A 25,239-nucleotide genomic window follows, 5' to 3' on the forward strand; every position below is an offset into this window, starting at 1 on the left:
GGCAGACACACCCTCACTCTCCCAACTCCAAATTCGTCGGGATGGCGAACTATGCACTGCCATCCATCAACGACCTCTTTCGAGTGTTCCTCCAGTGATGACTTTGGTTTCAAGGCTAAGAGCGCCGGAAACTACCACCCGCCCCAGAAGCTACCACCTCTCCTACGAGTGCAACACAATGAACCTTGTGGAAGAGGGTGAAGGTGAGTAGGTGACAAGGCGGAGAGCCAACACATGTGTTAGAACAATGTGTCCAATTAAAGTACGAGTTAGAGCAACGTGTTGTGGCACGGTACAGAGTTTGATTCTAAAACCAATTGAAACATATGACGCGATCATTGGATAAATTTCAAAGCCTTTCGTGCCCATACGGGTTAGAGCAATGTGTGCCCAGTGCCCAGGCACGGTATATGTGGAGTCTAATTCTAAGATAATCTAGAAGGCATGACAATATCGCTAAATAAACCTTCAAGCCGAGTTGTAGATCCCCTTGCAATGAACATGCATGTTTGCTAGTGTGAAAAAAAATTCAAAGAAGCACAACAAAATTCAGAACAAAGTAATGAATAACCATTCCACATATCCAAGAATGTAATGTAATCTAATGAAGAGCTGGCTAACCAATATGAAAAATAAAATTGTCACCATACCATCTAGTGCATTTATTTCAATGCTAATGGCATACAAAAGGCATTAGCAACGAGAAGGTCGATGACAACATTATGGTACCAGCAACATGATCTGAGCCGGAGAGAGAACAAGAAGAGTAATTACATGGAATTAGTTGAAGGCAGTGCCATGACATCTGCACTATGCTTTCTCGAGCCATATCACCGTTGTTGCCTCGCGTGCCGTTTGCCGACGCATTGCCGGTTGTCGCTGTACCGCTGAGAGAGCTGCTGCGGCTGCGTCGCGGAGAGTCGTGGCAGAGACATGTGGCTGCACCGCCCAGAATTATGGCGGCGTCGTGGAGAGCTGTGGCTGCACTGGCGATAATTGCGGCTCCATCTCCATCGCGGATAATTGTGGCTGTGTCGCGGTGAGCTCGTTCGCCGCCGGTGGCGCTGGCACGCCGTATGGGTCTTGCATGTCGTCGCTTGTTGTCCTTGCCATCAATTGCTGCTGTATCGCCAGAGGATTAGGTGGCTGGGGCTGGGAGCCGCGCGTCATTTGCCGGTACGACTCCAGCCGTCGCCGCAGCACCTCAAGCTCGACGGCGGTGTCCATGAGCTGGTTCTCCAGATCTTGGATTACTCTGCAGCAGCCGCGCACGGGGTCCGCCGCGCGTAGGTTGGACTCGTAGACGATGGTCTGCACGCACACGTCCCGTCTCGGCGGCGGAACCTTCTGGAGCATGCGCTGCAAGTTCTTGACGCCGAACATCCGGAGCGCGTTCCGGAACTTGTCGGGCTCATCGGCGACGAAGTAGTGCTTCAGGAGGCAGTTCGGCGGGCACTTGCGCCGCTGGTGCCTGCACGCGGCGCACGACGACGGCGGTGGCGAAGGCGCCGACGCGCCTCTGCTGTCAGATGACGGCGCCGGCGCGCTGCTGCTGCTAGGGACCGGGGCCGGGGGCGAGGACGAGGACGGATCCGAGGGCGAGGAATACGACGGTGAGGCGGATTCTGACGAAATCACGCCGCCAGATGACGAAGACCACGTCGGCGCATCTTGCGCCGCCGGTGGTGTTGGCATGCTGCTCCGCGATTCGCAGGATGCTGCCCGCTCAAGCCCCCGAGTCCTCAAGCCACCACGCCCGCTGGCCGCCTGCCGCTGCCGCCGCGGCTGCTCCCGCGCCCAACGCCCTCCGCGGCGCCGATCGATCGGACGGCAGTCGGTCGCTGCCAAACTTCTCCTGCGCATTCGTAAGTGGGTTGAATTTTATTTATGGGCTGAATTATCCATCCGTTGTATTTACGACTATTTCTGTAGGTCTGGTAAGGCTTTCAGTTCTGATTGACAAGAATAATACAACATTTTTTTTTTTTTGAAACGAACACAACATTTGGATCGGGGTCACCTTTTTCTTTAGGCCAGCGAAGCAGAAAAGAAAGATTCCGGAGGCCGTTTGGATCTTTCTTTTTAGTGAAATTAAAATCTACTCAGTGGATTAGGATATTTGATTGGAATTTGATATTCCGTAACTTTTTTAAACTCACAAATAAGCCTATCTCAAATTTATAGAGTAAAAAAAAATAGATTCTATAGATCATTGTGCTATAATTCTACTCTCTAACTTATAACATATCCTTTAACTCACTTTCCTATAATAGAAATGCAACATATAAGTATATCTCTTGTATATCTAACAATAAATATATAAATATATTTCATATAAAACTATATTAGCTTAATTAATCTATGTCTAAATTATAATTATTAGAATAAATTCAATTCCAGAATTCATGGTAACTACAGTTTTACACCCGTAATAGTTTTTGCAGAACTTTTTTTTTGACAACAATTTTTACGGAACTTTTAAAGTCAATAGTTCACATCACAAGCGGAGGATCCAAAATAAGTTCCAATTACTAAAAACGCTGAAAGGAAGAATCTCTCTTTTAACGAACGTGGATATACTCTACGTTGATATATTTAAAACAAAATTTATTAACAAACATTTATCTTATGAAGATATAATTTTTTCTTTTACTTAGCAGATGCGATGTTCTAGGTTCAGAATATAACGTTCCGACTTTAGGAAAAAAATATACTTGATTTAGGAGAACAATATTCTAGATTTAGAAGAACAAATTATTTGTTCATGCCATTGGTATTATATTATCCATAAAAGTAAAAAAAACAAAACTATAAAAATATATATAGGAATAGATAAATAGTATCATAACTATCGGGGACCAATACTAGGGTACCCGAAGAGAAGGAGCTAATGGTCATCAACAATGATTCATTCGAGCAGTCAAGAGCGCGACTACAGCTCCAACCGACCCCCAGGTGCGCGGGCTCCGCCTCGCCCGACCTCTGGGTCGGAGGCCCCGCCTCGCCCAACCTCTGGACCGGGGGCCCCGCCTTGCCCGACCTCTGGGTCAGGGGCCCCACCTCGCCCGGTCTCTGGATCGGGGGCTCTGTCTCGCCCGACCCCTCAGACGCAGCTCCTGACGGAAGCCCGCGAGGTCAAACTTCTGGCATCGTGCAGGGAGCGGGCACATCTCAACATGACCCGTGCCCGCGACATGTCACTCCAGGGAACTCACATCACCAACAGTGACGGACGTATGATCACTATGATGCATACTCCCTGTACGGCCGCTGACCAGCACGCTGTTTCGTCGCGTCACCCGCCGGGACGGAATGGGACATCATGACCCGCTGATAACGCCGGGGCGTGGCATCAGCGGCGAATAGGTGCCCGGCGTGGAGCCGTCCCTATCACCATCTGCAGTATCGATGGGACCCGCATAAAGGAGAAGAAAGGCCCGGTGGTCCTGGAAGCATTCCTCTCCTCGTCTCTTCTCGCTCTTTTTCTCTGTGTAACCTGCTCTTCCCCTTCGTCTATAAAAAGGGAAGCAGGACGCCCCAGGAGGGAGGACGGCGGTTCACCACTCCACACGGCTGTAGACATCAAAACACACGCTCTAACATGCCTTAGGAGCACACGCACATCAGAGACTTGGGACCTGTCCCTCTCTCGCTCGTTTATAACCCCTACTATAAACTTTCAGTGCTAGTAATACGAGCAGCGGCGACGAACTGGACGTATGGACTTTCTGCCCGAACCAGTATAAACCTCGTATTCTTTAAGCACACCATCCGAGCCAGACGCGCAATACTAGAAATTTACTATGTAACTCGAAACACCGACAATAACATTACATAAATAAAAAATAATAATAAAAATAGAACAAAGCATAGGGAAAAAACAAAAATAGAATCCCACGTAATATAGGAAAAATAAAAAGAAAATCATATGGATACTATTTAAACAACCTAAATTATATTATAGAACATCACAAATACACAAATTATTTAAAGTAAAGCCAAACGTTGTGATATACTCCATCCGTTCCTTAATATAAGTCATATAGTTTTTACACCAATATTAATGCATGGCTTGGGGAAGGATGTGAGACCGAGGAAAAAAAGAAAAATCAGGCCATCTTCTCTCTCCCAATCATATTGCTTCCTAAATCTAAAGTATTGGTTGGGCATGTGCTACGTACGGTGGAAAGGTTTCCAAACTAATCGGCGTGGGAGCTGATACGTACCTATATTTTGAAATTTTCTTTAGAAATCTATATGGCTTATATTAAGGAACGGAGGGAGTATGATGTAACCCACACAACTGCAAAAGACACATGACAAATACACAAATTATTTCTATAGTTAAGTAAAGCCAAATGTTTTAGTATGTAATGTATCCTATTGTTGATGGTGAAATATCGACGGTAATATCACGGCCATTTTAGCGCTTGATTTGGTGTTGACGACAACATGGTTACCACCGGTTCATAGATTTATCCGACGGTGATGATCCTCTGGTCGCGGTCAGATCACAACTTGACCCAACGGTGACGCGCATTTAGTCACGACCAGTCAGTGGTGCAAGCTGATGGTGATGAGTACTCGATGAACACTGGTCTATTGTTTGATCCGGTGGTCATGCCTAGGGGTGCTCATCGGGCCTGGGTCCTTTAGCCATCTGTATTATAAAAATAGTGCCATGATTTGCCATCGAAGGATTGGGTGGCACAACAGAGGAGCAAGGACGCTGCTCTATCACGTCTCTCTGCCCATGCGCCAGCTTCGACACATTGGATCCGCTTTTCCTTTTATTTATAGAAAAAATTCGCTTCTAATTTTGCACTTAAGATGTCAACAAAATAGCTGAAGTGTTGATTGTAAATATGCATCTATCTATCGACTTTTTACTTTATTATTACAGTGCATATGAACGTGGGGCACACACATTTTTATCATAAAAAAATAATTTATAATAATCTCTATCTTTACCCTTTATCTATTCTATCCATCTGTTTGTCTAATCTAATGTTAAAAAGTGAAGTGTTTCTTATAATCATTTTTATTATATTATTTCTAAAATACCCTCAGTTTGGATCCGTCCGCCCGCATCCTTTTTATTTTCTTTTCATTTTATATTTCTTTTTTTTTTTGACCCTACTGGTTTGTCAGAGTTACAGACTCAGGGTAGCACAGATGTATCCTGATCAATGCATGATCAGATAAAATCTGCCTCTTCTCTTGCGTCTACACACACAGACGTCAACTCGAATTTGACAATAATAGAAGTTCATTCATGTGCCTTATACTTCCGAAAACATTAATTAACATAAAGAAAAACAAGAAAATGGAACAATTTTACAGATATAGTATACGTTTAGAGTCCGATCCAGTAGGCACCTAACGACTTTTGTGTAGTTTGATCGATTTGAAGCAAACCAAAACGATGCATGCCCCCATCCTAACGACGACGTTATTTCCTTTCAGATAGAGATAGTCAGCCCGATCGGCTGGGGCTGGCTGGCTAACCCCCTCACATGGATATTATTTACATGAATCAGCCAGCAGTACTTCTCTCTCGCATAAATGAACCAGCAACGATACGAACCAGCCAACCGAACAGGCCGAGTAGTTCAGACGCTGGCTGGCCCCACAAGCAGTCTCCGATCCAGCGTGGTTTACGTGACGAGGATGAGGCCCTCGGTGATGAGGGAGTCGGCGAGGACCTGGTTGGCCGCCTCGGACGGGTGGACGGCGTCCCAGAAGACGTAGGACGTGGCGTTGGGGCACGTCCCGACCGACTTGGGGTTGCAGAGGAGCACCGTGGTCTCGATCGTGCCCGTCCCGCAGCAGCCCCGCCTGGCCTCCGTGAACCCCTGCGACCGCGGGTCGGTGGCCAGGTCGTAGAGCGGCGTGTAGATGTCGAACACGGCGATCTTCAGGTCCGGGTACCGCCGCGACAGCGCGTCCACGGTGGCGTTCATCTTCCGGTTGAAGCTCTGCGAGTCCCTGTTGAGCCTCGACACGCACCCGTTGCTGCCGTGCCCGAACAGCGTGATCGACGCCGGCAGGCACCCCAGCGGCGGCAGCGACGTCACGCCGATGCGCCGCGCTCCCATGCCGTACAGTTGCTGCATATGTACAGGCGTAGCAGCAGTCAGTTCAAGAGGATCGTCTCGTCGATCGGAGCATGCAGCAGGTTGGCGACGACGAGGAGATGTAGGTAGCAGCTAGCGAGGTGGTTTGCTCACCGACACGGTGCTGTGGAAGATGCCGATGAGGCGGTCGGAGAACTGGTCGGCGGTCTGCGTCTTGTAGAGGAAGGGGTTGATGTAGTAGTTCTGCACGAAGTCGCTCGCGCCGGCGCTGATGATGTAGAGAGCGCCGGTGATGATGGAGTGGGCCTGCCCGGCGCCGGCCACCGCCGCCAGCTTCGACTGGTACTCCTTGAAGTACTCAAGCTGCTGGGACAGTGGGATCGCGTGCTGCGGGACAGCGGGGTCACACCACACCACACACATGTACAGTTTGTTTGTCCCAAGTTAGGTCATTTACACCCACATCTATGCAATATCTGCTAATCATGTACACCGGTTGTGGTACCACAAAAGATAGCAACGAGAGGGCTATAGATATCTGCAAGATTTATGATGAATATTGGTTTCACGATTTGAGTTTTGAGAGGCTTGGAGCATGCATGAATATGCTAATACGCACGCACAAGATGTTCACTTCAGAGTGTATTTCTCTTCGTGTGCCAAGATTTTGACGTACTCCTTGGAGTTCGAGAGGTGTGATGATGATACTTACATACATCAGTGCCGTGTGGTCGTAGTACCCAGATCCCGCGGACGCGAAGTTGGCGCCGATCAGGAGGTTCTGCCCTGACGCCTGCGGGCTGAGGTACGCAGCAGGGTAGGTGGTGAACCCCAACGTGTCAGCTGCAATACAACCATGCACAGACGAAGTTGTGACGCACAACATCTCCACTCCGTTCATCAGAAACCAAAACTGCATGCACCCGGGAAATAAGCCATCGAACAAGTGCATTCAGGAGCGTACGTACCAGTCATGTCGGTCGCCAGCTTGCCGTTGCAGAACCTCCCGGTGGCGACGTGGTTGGCGAAGTCCCTGCCGTAGGGCGGGAAGTTGGCCTTGATGATGGTGTGGAGGTAGTCGTTGTTCCCGACGTCCACCGTCGAGTCGCCGAACGTCATCACCGCCGGCACCAGCGGCTGCGCCTCGCCTCCGTGGCTTCCCATCCCCACCACCAGGAGGAGGACCGCCAGGACCATCGACACCCGCCTCCCCTGCGCCTGCGGTGCCATCATCATCTGAGCTCGGATCGAGACGACGAGCGCTCTCAGCTCTGCTCTGAAACACTCCAACCACACGCAACGCAGCGCACGCCGTGCCCTGGTGTAATGCAACCGGCCGTGTCTTGTGTGAGCTTTATATAAGTGTCGGCCAAGCTGTGCTGACAGGCACCCCGGCGGGCCGGCCTTAATCAGCAGGGCCCAGCTGTCTGTCACCCGGAGTCAGGGCACGCACTGTGCCGCGTGCGGCATGATGACGCCGTGTCGAAACGGGACGTGCGCATGGCGAACCGCCGAGCCCAGTCCATGCTGCCCTGCCCTGCCATGCATCCCCGCCATCGATTCGATTCTCCCATCTGCAATGGCGACTATTTATTAGGGTGATAGGGAAACACAGCGGTGGTTGAGACGACGACGCTGCGGCGGCTGACGCCGTGACGAACTGACGACGCAGGCAGGCGGCGCTCCGGTCCAGCGCCACCTGCGTTCAGGAACAGGATGAGGATTGAGGACAGCTACCAGGCAACCACTGGCGAGTTATTGCACATGTTGTAGGCAACACGGGCATGGATTCTGCAGATGAGGCTGCAGCTCGTGCACTGGGTTCAGTCCAACCGGAAATGTCCGGCAGGAGCACCGGCGGGCAGTGGTCCTGTGGTGAAGAAGAAACTAGTGCAGTGGACCGGAGCTACTGGAATGGAGATCCTCCGAGTACACGGTGACAGCTCGGAAGGCTTTATCGCCATTGAATCTGAAAGAAATGGCCCAATGCTACCCCAGCCCTGTGACTTCCTTCAATGTCTGCCAGCGATCAGGGCCATGTCTAGTTCGCCCGAATTGCCAGCTATAGTGTCGTTTTGTTTTTATTTGGTAATAATTATTCAATCGTTGACTAATCAGGCTCAAAACGTCCGTCTCGTAAAGTACAACCAAACTATGCAATTAGTTTTTGATTTCGTCAACATTTAGTACTCCATGCATGTACCGTAAGTTTGATGTGACGTGGAACTTCTTTTTGCATAGTGTCAAAGTTAGGAATTTGATGGAACTAAACAGGGCCCAGACATATCTCTTGACCAAGAAGATGTCAGACTAAATGCGCCATGTGTTACCGATGGATGCGTCAACTATCGATCCAGCGACCAGATTATTGTGGCAAGTTTCTTTAGTTCAGGTACTCAGAATCTGCTCTGTTTCCAAATGGTGAATGCAGTGGCCTTTTACAGTGCATACTATTACTATTCTAAGATGCATGGATGCACAAGAGCTTTCCTAGAAACAGCTAACAACATGACACGTTTTCCTCGAAGCTAAAATGAGCCTATACGGTTATACCTAACAAGGACCATGTTGATTTTGACACATACCCGTATTTTTTTGTAGATGCCATGGCTTTAAATGGCTGCCCTCCAGTCCACTATATGATACATATTACTTCTGATTTCTGAAGTTCGCTGGGTGATAGGACGCCAAGAGTTTATCAGATGTGCTGTAATTAACATCAAAGTACTACGTACGGAGATATCAACGACCTGCACTGGTTCATTCATATATGAAATAAAAACCATGGATGTACCAACAATAGGCTTCAAGTTGTACTCTAACCTATTATAGAGAAGAAAAGCTCAAAACTTTTGCATAAATTTAGGCAAACTGGTATATAAACATGACAAATAAAGCTAGTGATAACTGAAGACAACAAGATGAGGTGAAATTTATACATAGAAACGTTTCGTTTCACTTCATTTTCAATATTAAAAACTCTGCCCATGTTGGTTCTTGCTTGTTCCTGTCAGGTCATAAAAAAATATGTAACTTAGTTTAATGATCAATGAACGTGTTTACACCAAAATTTGGAAGAAGAGTCGCAGGGACTCGAAGGCCCCCAAGATCATGTCATCAAGGAATTAATTGCGTGCAGATCGGAACCAGCTGATTTGGATGCAAAAAACTGGAATCGGCTTTCTTCAGATAGCGCCAGCGGATAACGACATAGGATACGTTCGGCGCCAGGACGAAACATGTTGGACTCTACAAAAAGGGAAAGATTAGAGTCCAAGTTATCTTAAATTAGGAATATTTCTTTAGGGTCAAAATTTGTGATGAGTCGTGCTTAGACAGGAGTCATGCGCAGGTCCCGGGTATAAATATCAAGCCCCGGCTATTGTAAAAAACAAGAATCAATCCAATATACCAGTTATTTACTTTTTCGGCTCCGGCCACCCCTTAGGAGTAGAAGTAGAGTAGATCTCGGCGAGTTCTTCAGCAAGTACGGCTGCATCGATCCGGTCGACCTCCACTGCTTGTTGTAAGTACCGTCATGGCTTATACCTCTGTTCGTACGGCTGCATCGATCCGGTCGACCTCCACTGCGACTTTGGTATAAGTTGGTTATCGACTCTTGCCTAGTTCAAGTATGGCTGCATCGATCCGATCGACCCTCACTGCATGAACTAGATCAATGTCAAGTTATCGGCTCTACCTTAGGATGATAGTCTTTGGTAGATTCATTAAGTTACCGATATTGCTTATTGCTTTCATTATTTATCTAATTACAGTAATATCACTCTGCCCGATTGGGATTGATCTAGATCGGCCTTATATCTTGTTTAGCCCATCGTTTGCTAATCTAAATTGATCTAATCTACACCTTAAACGATGAGTTACGTTTTATCGGCTGTTTTACGTCAATCCTGATCGTGCATAGCGTGCGGTTAAGGCGTGTTGCGTCTTGAATAGATTTATTGGCTAGCGAAAATCGTTCCATGGCCCGTTATCACGGCCTGTGTGATTCTGCCTAGTGGGGATCGTTATTTGATAGATTTATTCCTGATGAGCCATGACTTTAGCTATGCGCTATGCCTGAATCGGCTGTTTGAGCCGATATCGAGTGCTTTCACGAACAGTTCGTATCACGAGACCGTTGAAGTAAAGATAGGTTGAAAGATATGTTAGCCCCATGATCTTATTATTGTATTACGGCCTGCATAATTCTGCCTCATGCCCCACTGATATTAGTAATGAGTTAGGGTCGTCGAGTCTATCGTTATTTCTACGGCCTGCATGATTCTGCCTCATGCCCCACTGGTCATAGCGATAGATGAGATCTGACATGTTCATTAGATTTATCTTTATTAAACGGTTAAATGGTATTGAATTGTTTCTTTATATAAAAAGGGGTTCGGTTACTTGTAATCATTGGCTCAGCACAAACCGATCATTGTTGACATCTTATTGCCATTGATTAATATTTGTTTAAATAATGATATTTATCCTGAATGATAACCGATTCTTCTTATACGACCCAATGAGTTTTAATCGATTTATTCTCATGAATATGCTGGAATCGACTATTTAGTCGATTTCCTTTCATATCGGCTCTCATAGCCGCACATTCGGGACTGTCTGGCAACCCCGGCAAGTTCTGCCCTTAATTACTGATGAACTTTCTCTCCTTGTCAATTACAGGGTCAAATTGACTGGCACGTCTCGGGAGGAGTGCGCAGGATCGACCACCCCTGCGCTGAAGCTAGACGGATCTACAGCTCCATCGAGCAGACCCTTCCGGCTTGCTGCATGTGTCCTCGGTACGGGACGAAAATTCTGTGTCGACAGAACGACATGAGTTAACGGTGAGTCGGTGACAGCTGAAGAAGTTTTGGAAACGAACTTCAGCTGATATAAATGAAACAAATAGAACACGAGCAACTATGATAAGCAAGGTAGAGCTGAGTTAGTAAGAGCACCTCTAGGAGTTATCCTAAACTTAATTCTCCTAAATCCTCATGCAGGGGCAGGGTACATTCTAACAAAAAAATCCTCTCTAAATATTTCTCTTCTCTAACAGTTAGGTGGACAACATAACATCTCAAATTTGAGAGCAAGAGAGAATAATTTAGGATACCACTAAATGTAGGATGTTGAATAGGGAGACTTTTACAGAGTGATTTTTGTTACAGAAACCTTAATTTTAGTTCTAGGGGGATGAATAAGGGAACTCTTTGACGGTCCAAGGGCATGTTCGCTTAAAAGCCTTTACGACTATAGTAAATGGAGTATCATATGAACCACAAGAGCTAGCAAATATTTAGAGTTCAGAACTGAGACAGGTAAAAGCTAAGGTAACAGGCAAGACAGGTTTAAGCATACAGATAGGTAACTGAATCAACTGTTCAAATCATCCAACGTGGAACAACGAATATGAAAAGGGGCATACATGACAATGTTTAATTAGCAGAAAAAACAGTTGGATGTCACATCGGCATATTCATATTTCTACAACACAACCTTCTTAATTTCTTTTAAAACAATGCAATACAGTTCAGCCCTCGTTTAGTTGCGGACGAAGTCGGCGCCGGCAGACACACTGTGGCTACAGTGTTTACTGTAGCATTTTGTTTTTATTTGGTAATAATTGTCCAAACGTTGACTACTTAGGCTCAAAACGTTCGTCTCGCAAAGTATAACCAAACTGTGCAATTAGTTTTTGATTTCGTCAACATTTAGTACTCCATGTATGTACCGCAAGTTTGATGTGACGGGGAATTTCTTTTTGCATAGTGCCAAATTCTGGAAATTGGGGGAACTAAACACCCCCTCAGTGCATTGAACAGAAAAGAAGGGGAAAACAAGAAAGACCATTCATCATAGACTGAGTTATGAAGCAGTTGTGCAGGTTTCATCATAATTGTCATTTATTCATAACAAGACGAGTTACACTCTCACAGGACCCATTAACTCTTAAATACGAAGAACAGAACATTTGTGCAAACAGCGATAGTGCAGCTACCATCATGAAACATACAAGAATGGAGACATCCTTTCCTTATAAAACAATGAGTCAACATGAAGAGCATTCAACTGCCACAATCATCACTGAAATGCTTCGAATTGTACTTTGAAGTGCAAGGTTACCTGAGCATATAAGGTTCAGTAATCTCGGAAAGCCTACAGAAACTATATAAATTGCATAACATAAGCTTGCTTCCTCATCAGGTTACTTCAAATTATGCACTGAGAAGAGAAAAATTGGACTATCCTATACGGATATTTGCCATAATGAAGATTAAACACAAAGGGTGTTTCACTGGATAGCTTAAGGCTTCAAATTATACAGCAGTCAACAGACAACAGAGAGCCTTCCACTGTTCTCTGCAAGGTAGGTTCCACTACTATGTTACTAACTGCTCAAAAAATGCGTAACTGACTAATAATATCGGCATTCTGAGCATAGATATCACCAATTAAATGAAACAACTCATCCATCAGAAATTAAATTCTGCGATTCTGACTGCAGGATAGGATAATTTTGACAGCTAATGAAACAAAGCATCTGATGCCATATCTATAACTCAAGTAGAAGTGAGCAAATCCTTCACTGTCAATAGGATCATCATCATCCAAAAGGACACGTACGATCAGCTAATGGTCCAATGCAACCAGTCAAGCAAACCAATGGCCACGTTTCGCACATGCTTTACGGCAGGTTCAGGCCTTCAGCCGCTGGCCCGCTGCGACCTCCTCTCATGCTGCGCCCATGGCAAGAACGGCACCGCCATGAGGCCAGACACCTCCCAAGGCTTCTCACCACCTTCCTCCTGTGCACCAGCGTCACCATCGCCTCCGTTCGTCATCCCACCATTGGAACTGAACTCCGCACGATCAAGCGCAGACGCGGGTAGCATCACCTCCCCGTCCTCCCAAGCTCTCGCCTTGGGGTCACCGTGGCCCACTACCGCCGCCGACGGCTTACCCGCGCCGTCCTCGCTCTCCGCTTCACCCTCCGAATCCGGCAGCTTGGACTTGGACAAGGCGACGCTTCGCCCGCAGCCCGGCGGGTACCTCCTAACGGCCGAGACGCGGGGAACCGTCACCGCCGCCGCGGCCTTCCTTCCGTTCCCCACGGCGCGACCGGGCGCCTCGGCCCCGAAGGAGGCGGTTGCTGGGAGGATTCGTCTTGCCGGTGGTGGGGCGGTATTGGTGCCCCCGCGCGCGGAGGGGTTCGGGAGTGTGGGTTTAGTTTTGGCGGCGGCGGCGGTGGTTGGAAGTTGGTGGTACAGTGGAGGCCCCGCCGCCACGTTGTGGTGGCGGCCGCAGCCCGGCGGGAAGCGGCGGACGGCGGAGGCGGAGGGCCTGCGGTTGCTGGCGAGCATCGCGAGGCGGCGAGGGTGTGAGTGTGGAGCGGCCGTCAGGCGTGCAACGTGCTCTGGCGAAGATTGCAGAGAAGGATTTCATTGGGGTCCGCCAGTTGTCTTGTTCCTATTTTTTCCCCCAACTTTCAAATTCAAAAGTACATCTTTAGAACTTGTGAGAAAAGGTTGGAAGTTGGTGGCGGCCGAATCTCATGCTACACTGTAAGTACATTCAGTTCCTATTAATAAAAGTATTCTTTCCATTCAAAATTACAGTTCGCTTTAGATTTATTCTAAGTTCAACCTTTTTAAACTTTCATGACAAAGTTTTAAAAAAAACATTATACCATCTAAAACTTCAAATAAGTACACTCTCAAGAGATTGCATGGTGAGTAGTTGATACTAATTGAGTGTTATAGATGTTGATATCTTTTTATATAAATTTGGTTAAAATTAGAGAAACTCAACTTATGATAAAACTAGTCTTGCAAATACTAGGTTATAGCGCCGTTATAGTGTTTTGGTCTTTTGGATAGGGTGTTGCTGAAAAAATTACATATATTACTGCTACGAGCGCTATTTCGAACTTTAGCGATACTTAACACATTGGCAATGAGTTAACTTAATGGCCCTAAATGGGCGGTCAATCGACCTACCAAGTAATGAGACCCAACTAAATTTCTCTTCGTCCAAGTCTAGCCTGTTTATACATGGTGTATAAGTATGCTCGCAATACCTAGCATCTCCAGTTCTCCCCTCTATTTCTCCAAGGGCATGCTTTGGGATCTGAACCTTTTTTTTGTGGCAGCATGATGATGGTGTGTGTTGAGGCAATGATAGTCGTGAACTACACACAATGGGTCTCTCTGGATGCACCAGCTAAACTTTACATGGCCAAATTTAGTTGCTAGGTATCCAAATAACTCAGCTAACAGACCAACTAAAATTTAGTTGGATTTAGCTATTTCAACCTAGATAAAGCTAGTTAAAATTCAACTGAGTTTATTAGTTGGAGCATCAAAACACCTTAGCTAAAGTTTAGCTATAAAACTTTTAGCTGGCTAAATATTCGTCCTGTTCGCTTAAACTTATTAGCCATGTTATAATGTTTTTATCTCACAATAAAACAGCATCAGCCGATTTATCAGCCGCAAAATTATCAACTAAACATTACTTTGAAATTTTAAGTAGCTAAATCTTAGTCGGATACATCGAAACAGGCCCAGGGACTATGAGGTGCCGAGAGTGACTTCAAGAGGCGGCTGCATGCGGGGCTGCAGAGGTCACAGCCATGGCCGTCTCCTATACCTGTGTGCATTGCACTGCTAAATGGTAGTACGATTAATCCAACACTGACATAAAAAAGGAGACCGAGCGCTAGCTCGGACGGTTTGCTCGCTGGTGTGCGAATAACCGGACGCGAGTTTGATTTCTGGGATCGACTCCGTTTCTCCCCGTCCCCAAAATAATTCCAGTTGCCTTGTATGGATGTGTTATAATTATCATATCTTTTAGCCGTGTTATCTTATACCTAGATATAGGTTGTAGATCTAGCTTGCGCCATAGAAGGTGAGTATGCATGCGTGTGGTGTGTGTGGTGTGAGTCAGTGTGTTCATATACTAACGTTGAGGCAATAAAAAAACACAGACACAAAAGAGGTAAAATATGACAACCAGCAACAGAGACGGATGCAAGTTAGACTATCTCTAACGACAATATCTAAAATACAAGACCTATTTAATCTTTGGGTAGCGCTATAGTCAAAGAATTCAATACATATTCGGCATCTTCTTTAATAACATGACCCAAAAGAGAATCGTTTGTGCAAATAGGTTTTCAGGAGAAATGATGCTCATATTTGGGTTGTGTCTATCAGGCAACACAAAATAGGTCTTCCGTATAGGTAGTCTGTCGGAGGCTGATTTTATGTCTCTATTACCCATTTTGTATTTAGGTGTCCATATAAATATGTTGTTGTAGACAATTTTAGTAATGCCAAACAATACTATGCATCTTTTTTTTTTAGAAAACTCTAAATGCCTTAACACAGCTACAGTATCATCATAGCTTCTAGCAGTAACGAATAGGAGTCGTTCGATAGGCAGATGGAGCGGTAGAGGATGTGTGATGATACTGTAGGACTGTGGCGGATCGAAATCTAAGGATTTGATATGATTTCCGAAGGCTCCACTAAATACTTTAGCCCTCTATTTATACCATTAGATAAAACTAAAGTGAACAATAAGTTAGAGAAAAGGGGATATGATGTTTTTTATTTTTAAAAAGTGGAATCGGCAACACAATAGTACAATAAGATTTCTTTATTTTTTTTACATTAGCAATGTATCTAAGAGCCGAGAACATATAGTACTAACTACTAGTAGTGTACTGATCAACTGAATTATTAGCTTTTTTTTTTGAGCAACAACTGAATTATTAGCTAAGTACTACCAAAACTAGGCAGCGTCACAGCCTCACAGAGTCACAGTCAACTCACAGGCTATATGTTTTGGACTCTTGGCCCAAACACGCTGCGTGGATGAGACCAAAGTAACATCCAGGCCTGCTCGATTCAAGGCCCAGTCGAATTTCTACGTCCAAAACAGGTCCGGAGTCCGAGTCCGGACTGCGTTTACGTTTCGCCCTGTCTTTTCTACTCGGCTCACACCGCCTGCTCTCTCTCACTCTCGGCGATGGCTGGGCGACCACCGCCGCCGTACTACGCCAGGTCTTCCGCGCTTCCCGAGGCCTACGCCAGGCCCTTCGCCGGCGAAGAACACCCATCAGGTACGCCCGCCCCTTATCTTCCCGTCCTGAAGCGCGAAACCGAGCAGCCAAACCCTAACCACCCTCAGCTATTTGTCTGTTTGTAGAATTCGGATCTGATCTAATTACAAGTGCGTATACATGTCTACGTAATATAACTTCGACTTTATTTTTGCCAAAAAAAAAACATCGGGTGTATATTTATATACCCATGCCCTTTACTGGGTCCGCCCTGAAACTAATATGTTATGTTAGACGTTGAAGATTTTGTTTCTAGAGGTATTTGACATGATGACCGAGTGAGTGAGTGACATTGGATATCTGATTGCTATATCAAGCTACTAAGTAACTTTTTTGAGTGTTAAGTTTTGAGTAAATTATTAATTTAGTTATTTGTAAGACTACTTTTCAGGCCAAGTTATACACTGTGAAGATGAATATAGTACTCTGATACAATTCCATGCCTTAATGAGACATTCTTCATTTTTTTTGTTTCTCTTCCATTTTCTTTTTGTTGTTCTTGAGTTTTGCAATGATGTTCAGTTCTTGGATTAGAACTGATTGACATGTTTTTTGTTTTCACTGGCTAACTTCTTAACTTCGTTTGATTGGCAGATTCCCGAGTTGGTTATCCTAGTTATCTTGCACCCGAGGACTCTGTAGCATCTTATTATGCTCCAAGACCTTCTGTTCTACCGGGTGGACCAGACGTTCTTAGAAACGACGTAATACAACTAAACTTTTGGAGGATTCAGAGGAAAGTAACCACCTTTATTTGACAAATGACTTAGTTTTGATCTACAGGTAATGTTGCAACCAAGAGCGTATGGTTATGATGGTCCAGCAGGAGTGATCAATCCTGCTTTGGCTGGCCTGACTGGACTACCTGCTGGAGCTATGTCACGAGGGTCTAGTGCTTTGGAAGACCCGTCTTTGGCTGGGCTGAGTGTACGTGCTCCAGCCAGGGCACTGGGACCTAGTCCTTTGAAAGAACCAGATGTAGTAGGGAGAAGTTCTTCTCTAGGCACAGGTGCTAGTATTCCAGATGTTGAGCGCCACAGCTCACTTCCAAACTTTGATGGGCCCTCAGAAGATGAATCCAACATTCTTTTTGTCGATTGTCTTCCTACTGATTGCACAAGGAGAGAAGTTGCTCGTATCCTTTCCACTTAGTATTGTTCTGCATCGTATTTCCTCATCTTTGTAAGTTTCATTTTGCAAGCCTTGACTTTTGCTGGAAGATTTGTTCCGTGTTTTTCCTGGCTTCAAGGACATCAGAGTAGTGCACAAGGAGCCCAGACGTGTAAGTGCTTGCCCTTTCAATGCATCATCTCTTCTCACTTGGAAAAATGGTTTAATTCTTCTTTGCTAGAATGCTACCTGCCCATTCTCTTGCAAATCTGAGCATTTGCACGGAATTCATATTTTTGAACTTGGCTTATGTTAAAGATATGGTTTATATAGTGCTCAATTTGAAAGCAAAAGATCCTCGTTTATTAGATTAAGAGGGGCGTACAGATTATATGAAGACAAAAACAAGAAACTGCACAAGCCACAAGGGGTCCTCAGATACAGATCTGAGTTTCTTAGCACCCATTTCTACCCACAGCCTGGTGATATATCCTTGACTTGGCAAATGAGTCATGTCACAACCTTTTCCATTTGTTGAAAGATTTGAGGTCCTTGCATTGCTCTCTTTCCATATTATGCTGATGGTTGTCCTTATTACTTCATGGCCACTTGACATAGATCCATTTTGTCATGTACATCAAATTTAGAGTGTTTCTACTGGAGAGTTGATTATGCTTCATGGCCCCTGAGCATACATCCATGACATTGTGAGTCCACCAAATTGGGGGTATTTCCTCTCGGTGTGGTTGTTTTCTAGGAAGGGTGCTTGCATCTAGACTGCTACTGCATTCCAGACATCTAGGAGTAATGCAGTTAAGCACAGATGATAGGTTGTGGCCAAGGATTGTATGCATGATAGGGAATTTTTTTTTTGGGCCCTGCCCTGGCTAGTAACCCATCAGCTGGCAATATCTTTCCTTGGGCTACTAACCAAGCAAAGAACATGCATTTGGAGACTTTGAGATGTGTGTGTGTGTGTTGGGGGGGGGGGGGGGGGGGGGGGGGGGGGGGGGGGGGGGCGCAGTGTGGCGGGGGTCGTCCAAGACTCATATGGTCTTCATGAAATCTGCAGTGGTTTTTTTATGACATTGAGATCACTCACCATGCACTAAGTGAATGCTTATACACTGGAATAAATATTCTTTCCCTACATGGAAACAAAACAAAATTTTAATGAACTTATATGGAATAGGAAAGTACTAGTGCAATATATTTATTGTATGTAAAACCCCTGTCAAGTTCTCTACTCTAATGTATTTCTTTCTAGGCCATTTCTTCAAATTCTTATGTGCTGACGTTAAAATCTACTGCTCTTTGTGTAATCACAAAAGCACAGAGCCCTTATTCCATACTTTGGTGACTTGTTACTTATGAGTGGTGGTGAATTTTCTGGTGCCGTCTTTTAGTGTTATTTTGAGTCAACTTTATGCATGTTATTTTCGTGCTGCTTCTTGCAGAGTGGTGACAAGGCTTATGTTCTGTGCTTTGTGGAGTTTGAGAATGCAAAATGTGCACGCGGTCCTATGAAAGAGTTACAAGGTTCCAATTCTACTTCCTTTGGGCTTTGGTTTGTTCATGTTTTCATTCTGCATATTCTTGTAGTAGAGTGGAGGCATATCCTTTATTTGCACAATATAGTCTAAATAAAATATGAGCTTTCAGGTGTAGGAAACACACATGCAGTTATCTCCATGTAATCCTTTGAGATACTTGCTATGCATGGATAGTTTTCTTTCCAGCAGTTAAGGGACAGTAACCCTACCTCTTTTAGCATGTCAAGTTTCAGATAAGTTTGCTGGGACTGAACTTCCACCTGACTCATCATTTTATTTGCAGGGTACTCCTTTGATGACCGGAAGCCTGACGGCCCTTGTCTTAAGATCCAATTCGCAAGGTTCCCTTTCACTTTGCCAGCCGCCCAGGATCATAGGAAGCGGTAGCAGTGTAGCCTGTGCAATGGGCACCGTAGATGGTCTATGATCAGCATGTATGTAACTGGAACGAGCAGTTAAATGAAGATGCATGTTATCAGGAGTCTCGCGTGACACCAACGCATGGAATGATAGGAATGCGCCTTTATTTGGCCCCATTCATGCCTTCTTTTCTATCATAGATTTTCTTTTTTCTTTTCGCTACCATCAAATATGCTAGTGATAATTGGCATGCATATTACCTGGTGGTGAGCACTGTACATGACGGCAGGTAAATGCCAAAAGCTTAAAGTATTCTGAGAAATGAGGATGACACCTTGTCGTGGTGCCGATCTGATCCCACTACCTCCACCAAGGTCCAGACTCCAGAGCTGTCACTCTTCAGGCAAGTGAGCAAGTTGCTGTCCGGCACAAAAGCCTTCGCCAGATGTCACGGTCACTCAGCTCCTCATCCGTGCGAATCTGAAGGCGGCGTGCGGACGACGGAGAGGTCAGCGGCGACCCCGGGTCGGCGAGGAGGACCTGCTTGTCCGGCGCATCCCGCCGTCGCCGTCACTCTGGACCGGAGACTCGCCGGAGTCTTGTGGTCCGGGGAGTGCCGGAAAATCTCGCCGCAGTTTCCAGGCTACCCGTATCCGTCGCCAAGTGCCAACGTGTTTGCCGTGGCTATTCAGCAGTCTCCGGTGGCATGGTGAAGTTTTGCTTGTGAGGTCAGCCCGGCCCGGCCGTCCCTGTTCCTGTTGGCTGCTGCAGTGTTGCTGGTAACCATGGTTACAGTTGCTGCTACCCATGTGTGAGTTTATCCATCCACGGTTCAAGGGGCATTCATATCATTCCAATTTTGGCGCTTGCAGAAATGATAAGAGAGGGATGGCACCATACCGCTTGCACAGTTTGATGTTCCAGGGCACTAGTAGGGAAATAATCTAGAAAATCATGTTGCCAATCATTAGTGCATGGGCTCTGTAGATACGGCGGCGGCGGCGCTCTGGGCCGCCCAATCCGGGAGTCCGGAGGTTGGAGATTGGAATGGTGCAGGCCTGTCATTGGCACGAAAGCTATCTGCTGCCGTCCATGCCAGGGCAGAGGGCACACTGACGCTTCCAGGATCTACACAAAGGTAGAGGTACCATCAGGCCTTCAGTCTTGCAAAAGGAGACAAGTAGTCAAGCAATTTTCTCAGGACAGGTGCTACTCTCATAATTCCTCTCCCTTAAAAGATTAGCTTAGCACACACAAAAAAAAAAGATTAGCACAGAGAAGGAGACAACAAACTCCCATCTATTAATGTTGCTCGGCTTATTAGGGACCCATTTAGTTCGTACTAGTATTTCTCAAAACTAAAGCTCTTAAAAAATACAGCTTACAGAGTCAGGAAGGAGCTCCGGGCCCACAATCAGAGGTCAATGTTCACCTAGTACGAATGTACAATGGAAAAAGTCTACTTAACCCCCCACCTTTCATACTTGGTCTACTTCACCCCTAACTATGAAACTGTCTGTTTTACCCCCTGAACTTTCTAAAACCGTCTATTATTCCAATTAATTACAGACAAAATTGGATTTTCCAATTAATCTAAAGCTACAAAAAAAATTTGTACTAAAGCATACCGTATTATATATTCACTGTGTAGATCTACTCACGTGGAGTCCAATAAAATTAGATTTTTCATTTTATGATTTTTCTATGATTTTTCAAAAATAAATAAAAAAAAGGAAATTCAAAAGCACCGGCACGGTTGCAAACCCACCGCCACTGTAGCAACCCCGCTGTTACTGTAGCAAACACGCTGTCTGAAAACCGCTCAGGGGGTAAAATAGACGGTTTTAGAAAGTTCACGGGGTAAAACAGATTATTTTATAGTTTGGAGGTGAAGTAGATTAAGTATGAAAGATAGAGGGGTTAAGTAGACTTTTTTCAATGTACAATCCTTGTCCTTCTCGTTGGCTCATCAATTTTCACCAAAACCTTGTCTGGATTTCATTTCACTCCTTTTGTGCACAAGGTTTTCAATGGCATTGACTTGATAGCACACGTGCCGGACACCAATTATGTCGTGCTTTCAGATTTGAGAATAACGCAGAGAGGAGGAAAAGTAAGCACAAGTTCAGAAAAGCAGAGCCTCAAAAGGAGAGGAGAGGAAGTACTCCGTAAGCGCTGCTGCGCTGTGCAGAACAGAAGGTGCCAACCTCCACTTCAGATTTCCGAAGGAGACCACCAGCTCTGCACAACCAGCCCGTCCACTCCCCTCCTTTCCCCCGCGCGTCTGCTCCGTCCTCCGTGCTCCGGCGAGGAATCCGGCGCCGCCGCCGGACAGACTTCCGATGGCGACGCCACGGAAGCCAATCAAGCTCACGCTGCCGTCCCACGAGACCACCATCGGCAAATTCTTGTAGGCTTTCACCTTTCAGCTTCCCCTTTGCTTTCTTTCTCGGCTCTTTTCTTGTTCTGCTGATTAATCGCCTGGCGTTGGTTATTGGGGCTCATCAACCTTTGGGTTCCGGGCAGGACGCACAGCGGGACGTTCAAGGACGGGGATCTGCTCGTCAACAAGGACGGCCTCCGCATCGTCTCGCAGAGTGAGGGAGGCGAGGTAAGCCGCCCGCACCCAGCCACACAGGACTAAAAATCGCGTCTTGGCGTCATACGTCTGGAAATCGTAGGATCGGGATAGCTAAAATTGGCTCTTGTATTCGTCTCTCTTGAGAGCGCTGGGATATGAATGATTGCTTCGTCAGGTCAGGTAGATATAGGTGTTCTGGATTCACATTTTAATAAGCTCTGTTTGTTCGTGGAATTGGTACGCGTACGCCCTGTCTCCGGGAATCAGGGCGTTGCTCAGTGATAATTCCGTCGCATTTTTTTTTTCATATTTCTTCACGGTGATATAAAGCAGTTGGCAAACATGTAGATATTTTGGGCAAAGTTCTGCACTACTAGCATTTTCACTTCACAGAAGTTCCGTAATAGCATGTCTGCATATGCTGTCGTTTCCGTCCCCTAATTATCTAGTCAAAATACTGATTTGGGGAAAACGATATGTAGCCTTGTGGCATTTTTAAGACTTCTTCAGTTTGATGACTGGGCGGCCATCCATTGGTACTCTAATTAAGATACTAGTTTATGGAAAACAATATGTATCTTTGTGGCTCTTGACAACTTTTCCGATTTGATGAGTGAGACACAATCACACAAATAAGGCACTAGCAAAAAATATCTGTACGTGCTATGGTCTACTGGAATTATAGATGTATCTGTTAGCTGAATTTGTTCTGAATGAGACACAAATAGTGGGAAAAATGCTGTCTCATACCATTGTTGGTGTTTTGCTTTTTATTTACCTATTAAAAATTTCTGATACTGTTCCCACATTTTTTTCTGACTTGCTAAAAAATGTTCTTCAGGCTCCTCCTATAGAGCCACTGGATAGTCAACTGAGCTTAGATGATCTAGACGTTATAAAAGTGATCGGGAAAGGTAACAGCGGAAATGTGCAATTGGTCCGCCACAAATTTACTGGCCAGTTTTTTGCTCTGAAGGTATTTCCGACGCATTCATTCTTTCATGCTGCTTATTTATGGTTCTTTACAGTTAAAGAGTTTTAGAATGATCTCTGTATTGTATCTACTTTGTGTACTCTTCCTAACTGTTGTAAAGGGTCTTCGCCTTCATCGGTCTGCCACTGTGTTCGCAGGTTATTCAACTAAATATTGATGAGAGTATACGCAAACAGATTGCCAAGGAGTTGAAAATAAACTTATCAACACAGTGCCAATACGTTGTTGTGTTCTATCAGTGCTTTTATGTCAATGGCTCCATTTCTATTGTTTTGGAGTACATGGACGGTGGTTCTCTTGCCGATTTCCTAAAGACTGTTAAAACCATTCCAGAGGACCACCTTGCTGCAATTTGTAAGCAGGCCAGTGACATGTGGCAGAAGCTAGCCATATTTTCTTTGCTACTAAAATGATACCTTAGCCTCACATGAACCTTCCATTAAAACTATACCTTTCTTGTGCAGGTATTAAAAGGACTGATACACTTGCATCATGAGAGGCACATTATACACAGAGATCTGAAACCATCAAATATATTGATAAATCATAGGGGTGAAGTAAAAATATCAGACTTCGGTGTAAGTGCCATTATTTCTAGTTCCTCTGGACGAGATACATTTACTGGCACATACAACTACATGGCGGTGAGTGCATATTTTTGGGTTCATAAATGCCTCTTCCAGTTTGGCATGAAATAGTTTTCACTTTATTAGTTCTGATGAACTGAAGCAAAATTGACAGCCTGAAAGAATCAGTGGCAAGAAGCATGGCTACATGAGTGATATCTGGAGTTTGGGGCTAGTGATTCTGGAATGTGCAACAGGAATTTTTCCATTTCCTCCCCGTGAAAGCTTTTACGAACTACTTGAAGCTGTTGTTGACCATCCGCCACCATCTGCACCATCAGAACAGTTTTCTCCGGAATTCTGCTCGTTCATTTCTTCATGGTACTGATACTGCTCCATTTACAATCTTATTTATAAATAATGAAATTACATGAGACCTGTTAGCGATTTGTTTTCCTTTTAAAACACAAACCTATCTTGAAACACCATAATAGAGGGACTTGCATTTTGACCTCATGGTTTTATTGCTCAAGTCAAATTTCATACTTTGTACATTACATATGCTGGTGGGAAAGCTTGTAGAAGGTAACGCCAAGAAAGTTTAGATCATATGTTGTATGACATGTTTCCATCTGTCCTTGATATGTTTTTGGTTATTCTCTATCTGTGGATTTTTCATGTGATCTGTCTGGAGGATACTATGTCTGATGTATGCATTTTCATTGTGATTTTCAGTATCCAGAAGGATGCTAATGATAGAAAATCAGCACAAGTCTTATTAGTATGTAAAAACCACCTTCACACCTACCATGTTATTCTAAGGAATCATCTGCAAAACTAGGCTATTTATATTACACTTGCCTGCCTGTTGCCTTTGATGCAGGATCATCCGTTCCTCAGCATGTACGATGACCTGCATGTTGATCTTGCTTCCTACTTTACTACTGCCGGATCTCCACTCGCCACCTTCAAGTAATAACAATCTCCTTACTGTTTCTCGGTATCCATTTATGCATAGAAGTGACACAATTTTATATTTTTACAGTTCCAGGCAACTCTGAAATGGCACGATGGCAAATGGCAGGCAGTTTCTCATCTGCTGAAAGGACTGGACTGGTAAACCCTTTGGCAGTTGATCTGTGTAGATCTGTAGTAGCTTACTTACACGAATGTTTCGAGTTTTCCCATTTTTTTCCTCTCTTTTTGGACCAGGCTTGGGGTGTGTAATGAGCTGTAATGATCTTGTGTGTGTCAAGTTTGTGATTGGCCCGTGGCATCATAATACACACATGATATATACATGTATAGCATTCTAGGATCAATGAGCACTGAAGTTTTGCCAGCACCTTTTGCTCTTGTTTACACAATATAATGTATTGGCTTCCTCATGTACAACGATGGTCACCTTAACTAAAACCCTGTATTGGATCGACCATTTTCTCATTTGGAGCATGAGATAAATCCAAATGTATCTTTCTATCCTGTTCTCTACAATTGCCTGGTTCTACGTGTGAACCAGAGGCTAAAACTCTGTAAAGAAAAGAGATCTTTTACAATGACTGATCTCGTCGCCTACTGCTCTTTTGGGTCGATGTTTGTTTGTTTCCACCTGCGGATTGTTTTTTTTTCCAGTTCGTCGAAGTACTCAGTTCGTCCAAGGGAATGTCTTGCAGAGTCGCAGTACCTGTAGGCTGTAGTCGAGATATTTGGAGATCCCACTGGGAAGGTAGCAGCGCATCGAGCTTCGCCACTCCTTGCAGAGCTCGTGTGTATACCAAAGGGTGGGATTTGTGCGATTATAGTTGAAGGCAGCCGATGTAACCAAAGCATCTATTGTATGTGTAACCTTGATTTCTTTTA

The 25,239-nt window shown here is 45.1% G+C and overlaps 4 protein-coding genes across 5 annotated transcripts; 2 read left to right on the forward strand and 2 right to left on the reverse strand.

Annotated features, from left to right (window-relative positions):
• Positions 1-795: 795 nt before the first annotated feature.
• On the reverse strand, positions 796-1,752 carry LOC136520105 (LOB domain-containing protein 22-like). The gene has a single exon (XM_066513505.1). The coding sequence runs from the start codon at positions 1,693-1,695 to the stop codon at positions 955-957; it is 741 nt and encodes a 246-aa protein (XP_066369602.1). The 5' UTR covers positions 1,696-1,752; the 3' UTR covers positions 796-954.
• Positions 1,753-5,259: 3,507 nt separating this feature from the next.
• On the reverse strand, positions 5,260-7,393 carry LOC136521605 (GDSL esterase/lipase APG-like). Its single transcript, XM_066515353.1, has 4 exons — positions 7,046-7,393; positions 6,790-6,920; positions 6,231-6,464; positions 5,260-6,110 (listed from the first exon to the last, which is right to left on the reverse strand). The coding sequence occupies exons 1-4, from the start codon at positions 7,311-7,313 to the stop codon at positions 5,658-5,660; spliced, it is 1,086 nt and encodes a 361-aa protein (XP_066371450.1). The 5' UTR covers positions 7,314-7,393; the 3' UTR covers positions 5,260-5,657.
• An 8,669-nt stretch (positions 7,394-16,062) lies between these two features.
• LOC136520530 (RNA-binding protein 1-like) lies at positions 16,063-19,598 on the forward strand. Its single transcript, XM_066514081.1, has 6 exons — positions 16,063-16,215; positions 16,810-16,919; positions 16,999-17,350; positions 17,436-17,497; positions 18,783-18,864; positions 19,162-19,598. Exons 1-6 carry the CDS (start codon positions 16,122-16,124, stop codon positions 19,263-19,265), a joined length of 804 nt encoding a protein of 267 aa, XP_066370178.1. The 5' UTR covers positions 16,063-16,121; the 3' UTR covers positions 19,266-19,598.
• Positions 19,599-21,383: 1,785 nt separating this feature from the next.
• Positions 21,384-24,811, forward strand: LOC136520529 (mitogen-activated protein kinase kinase SIPKK-like). 2 transcript variants are annotated; one of them, XR_010775280.1, is made up of 10 exons: positions 21,415-21,648; positions 21,765-21,849; positions 22,661-22,795; positions 22,951-23,175; positions 23,278-23,457; positions 23,555-23,760; positions 24,115-24,160; positions 24,263-24,351; positions 24,425-24,495; positions 24,592-24,811. XR_010775280.1 is itself a non-coding variant. In XM_066514080.1 (9 exons), the coding sequence occupies exons 1-9, from the start codon at positions 21,581-21,583 to the stop codon at positions 24,438-24,440; spliced, it is 1,050 nt and encodes a 349-aa protein (XP_066370177.1). In that variant the 5' UTR covers positions 21,384-21,580; the 3' UTR covers positions 24,441-24,811. The 2 variants fall into 2 exon arrangements, 1 of the variants encoding a protein (XP_066370177.1); XM_066514080.1 differs by having other exon boundaries at positions 21,384-21,648; positions 24,425-24,811.
• The last annotated feature ends 428 nt before the right edge of the window (positions 24,812-25,239 follow it).

The sequence above is a fragment of the Miscanthus floridulus genome, chromosome 18, assembly GCF_019320115.1.
Source record: "Miscanthus floridulus cultivar M001 chromosome 18, ASM1932011v1, whole genome shotgun sequence".
NCBI lineage: Eukaryota > Viridiplantae > Streptophyta > Magnoliopsida > Poales > Poaceae > Miscanthus > Miscanthus floridulus.

What these genes read in the sequence shown, in the direction of transcription:
- LOC136520105 (XM_066513505.1), bottom strand. Translation starts at nt 1,695, where the DNA reads ATGCCAACACCACCGGCGGCGCAAGATGCGCCGACGTGGTCTTCGTCA.
- LOC136521605 (XM_066515353.1), bottom strand. Translation starts at nt 7,313, where the DNA reads ATGATGATGGCACCGCAGGCGCAGGGGAGGCGGGTGTCGATGGTCCTG. An exon ending in GCTGGCGACCGACATGACTG is followed by an intron (nt 6,921 to 7,045) that starts GTACGTACGCTC and finishes GTTGTATTGCAG; the next exon opens with CTGACACGTTGGGGTTCACC. An exon ending in TCTTCCACAGCACCGTGTCG is followed by an intron (nt 6,111 to 6,230) that starts GTGAGCAAACCA and finishes GTACATATGCAG; the next exon opens with CAACTGTACGGCATGGGAGC.
- LOC136520530 (XM_066514081.1), top strand. Translation starts at nt 16,122, where the DNA reads ATGGCTGGGCGACCACCGCCGCCGTACTACGCCAGGTCTTCCGCGCTT. An exon ending in TGCACAAGGAGCCCAGACGT is followed by an intron (nt 17,498 to 18,782) that starts GTAAGTGCTTGC and finishes TGCTTCTTGCAG; the next exon opens with AGTGGTGACAAGGCTTATGT. An exon ending in TCCTATGAAAGAGTTACAAG is followed by an intron (nt 18,865 to 19,161) that starts GTTCCAATTCTA and finishes TTTTATTTGCAG; the next exon opens with GGTACTCCTTTGATGACCGG.
- LOC136520529 (XM_066514080.1), top strand. Translation starts at nt 21,581, where the DNA reads ATGGCGACGCCACGGAAGCCAATCAAGCTCACGCTGCCGTCCCACGAG. An exon ending in CGCAGAGTGAGGGAGGCGAG is followed by an intron (nt 21,850 to 22,660) that starts GTAAGCCGCCCG and finishes AATGTTCTTCAG; the next exon opens with GCTCCTCCTATAGAGCCACT. An exon ending in TGCTCGTTCATTTCTTCATG is followed by an intron (nt 23,761 to 24,114) that starts GTACTGATACTG and finishes TGTGATTTTCAG; the next exon opens with TATCCAGAAGGATGCTAATG.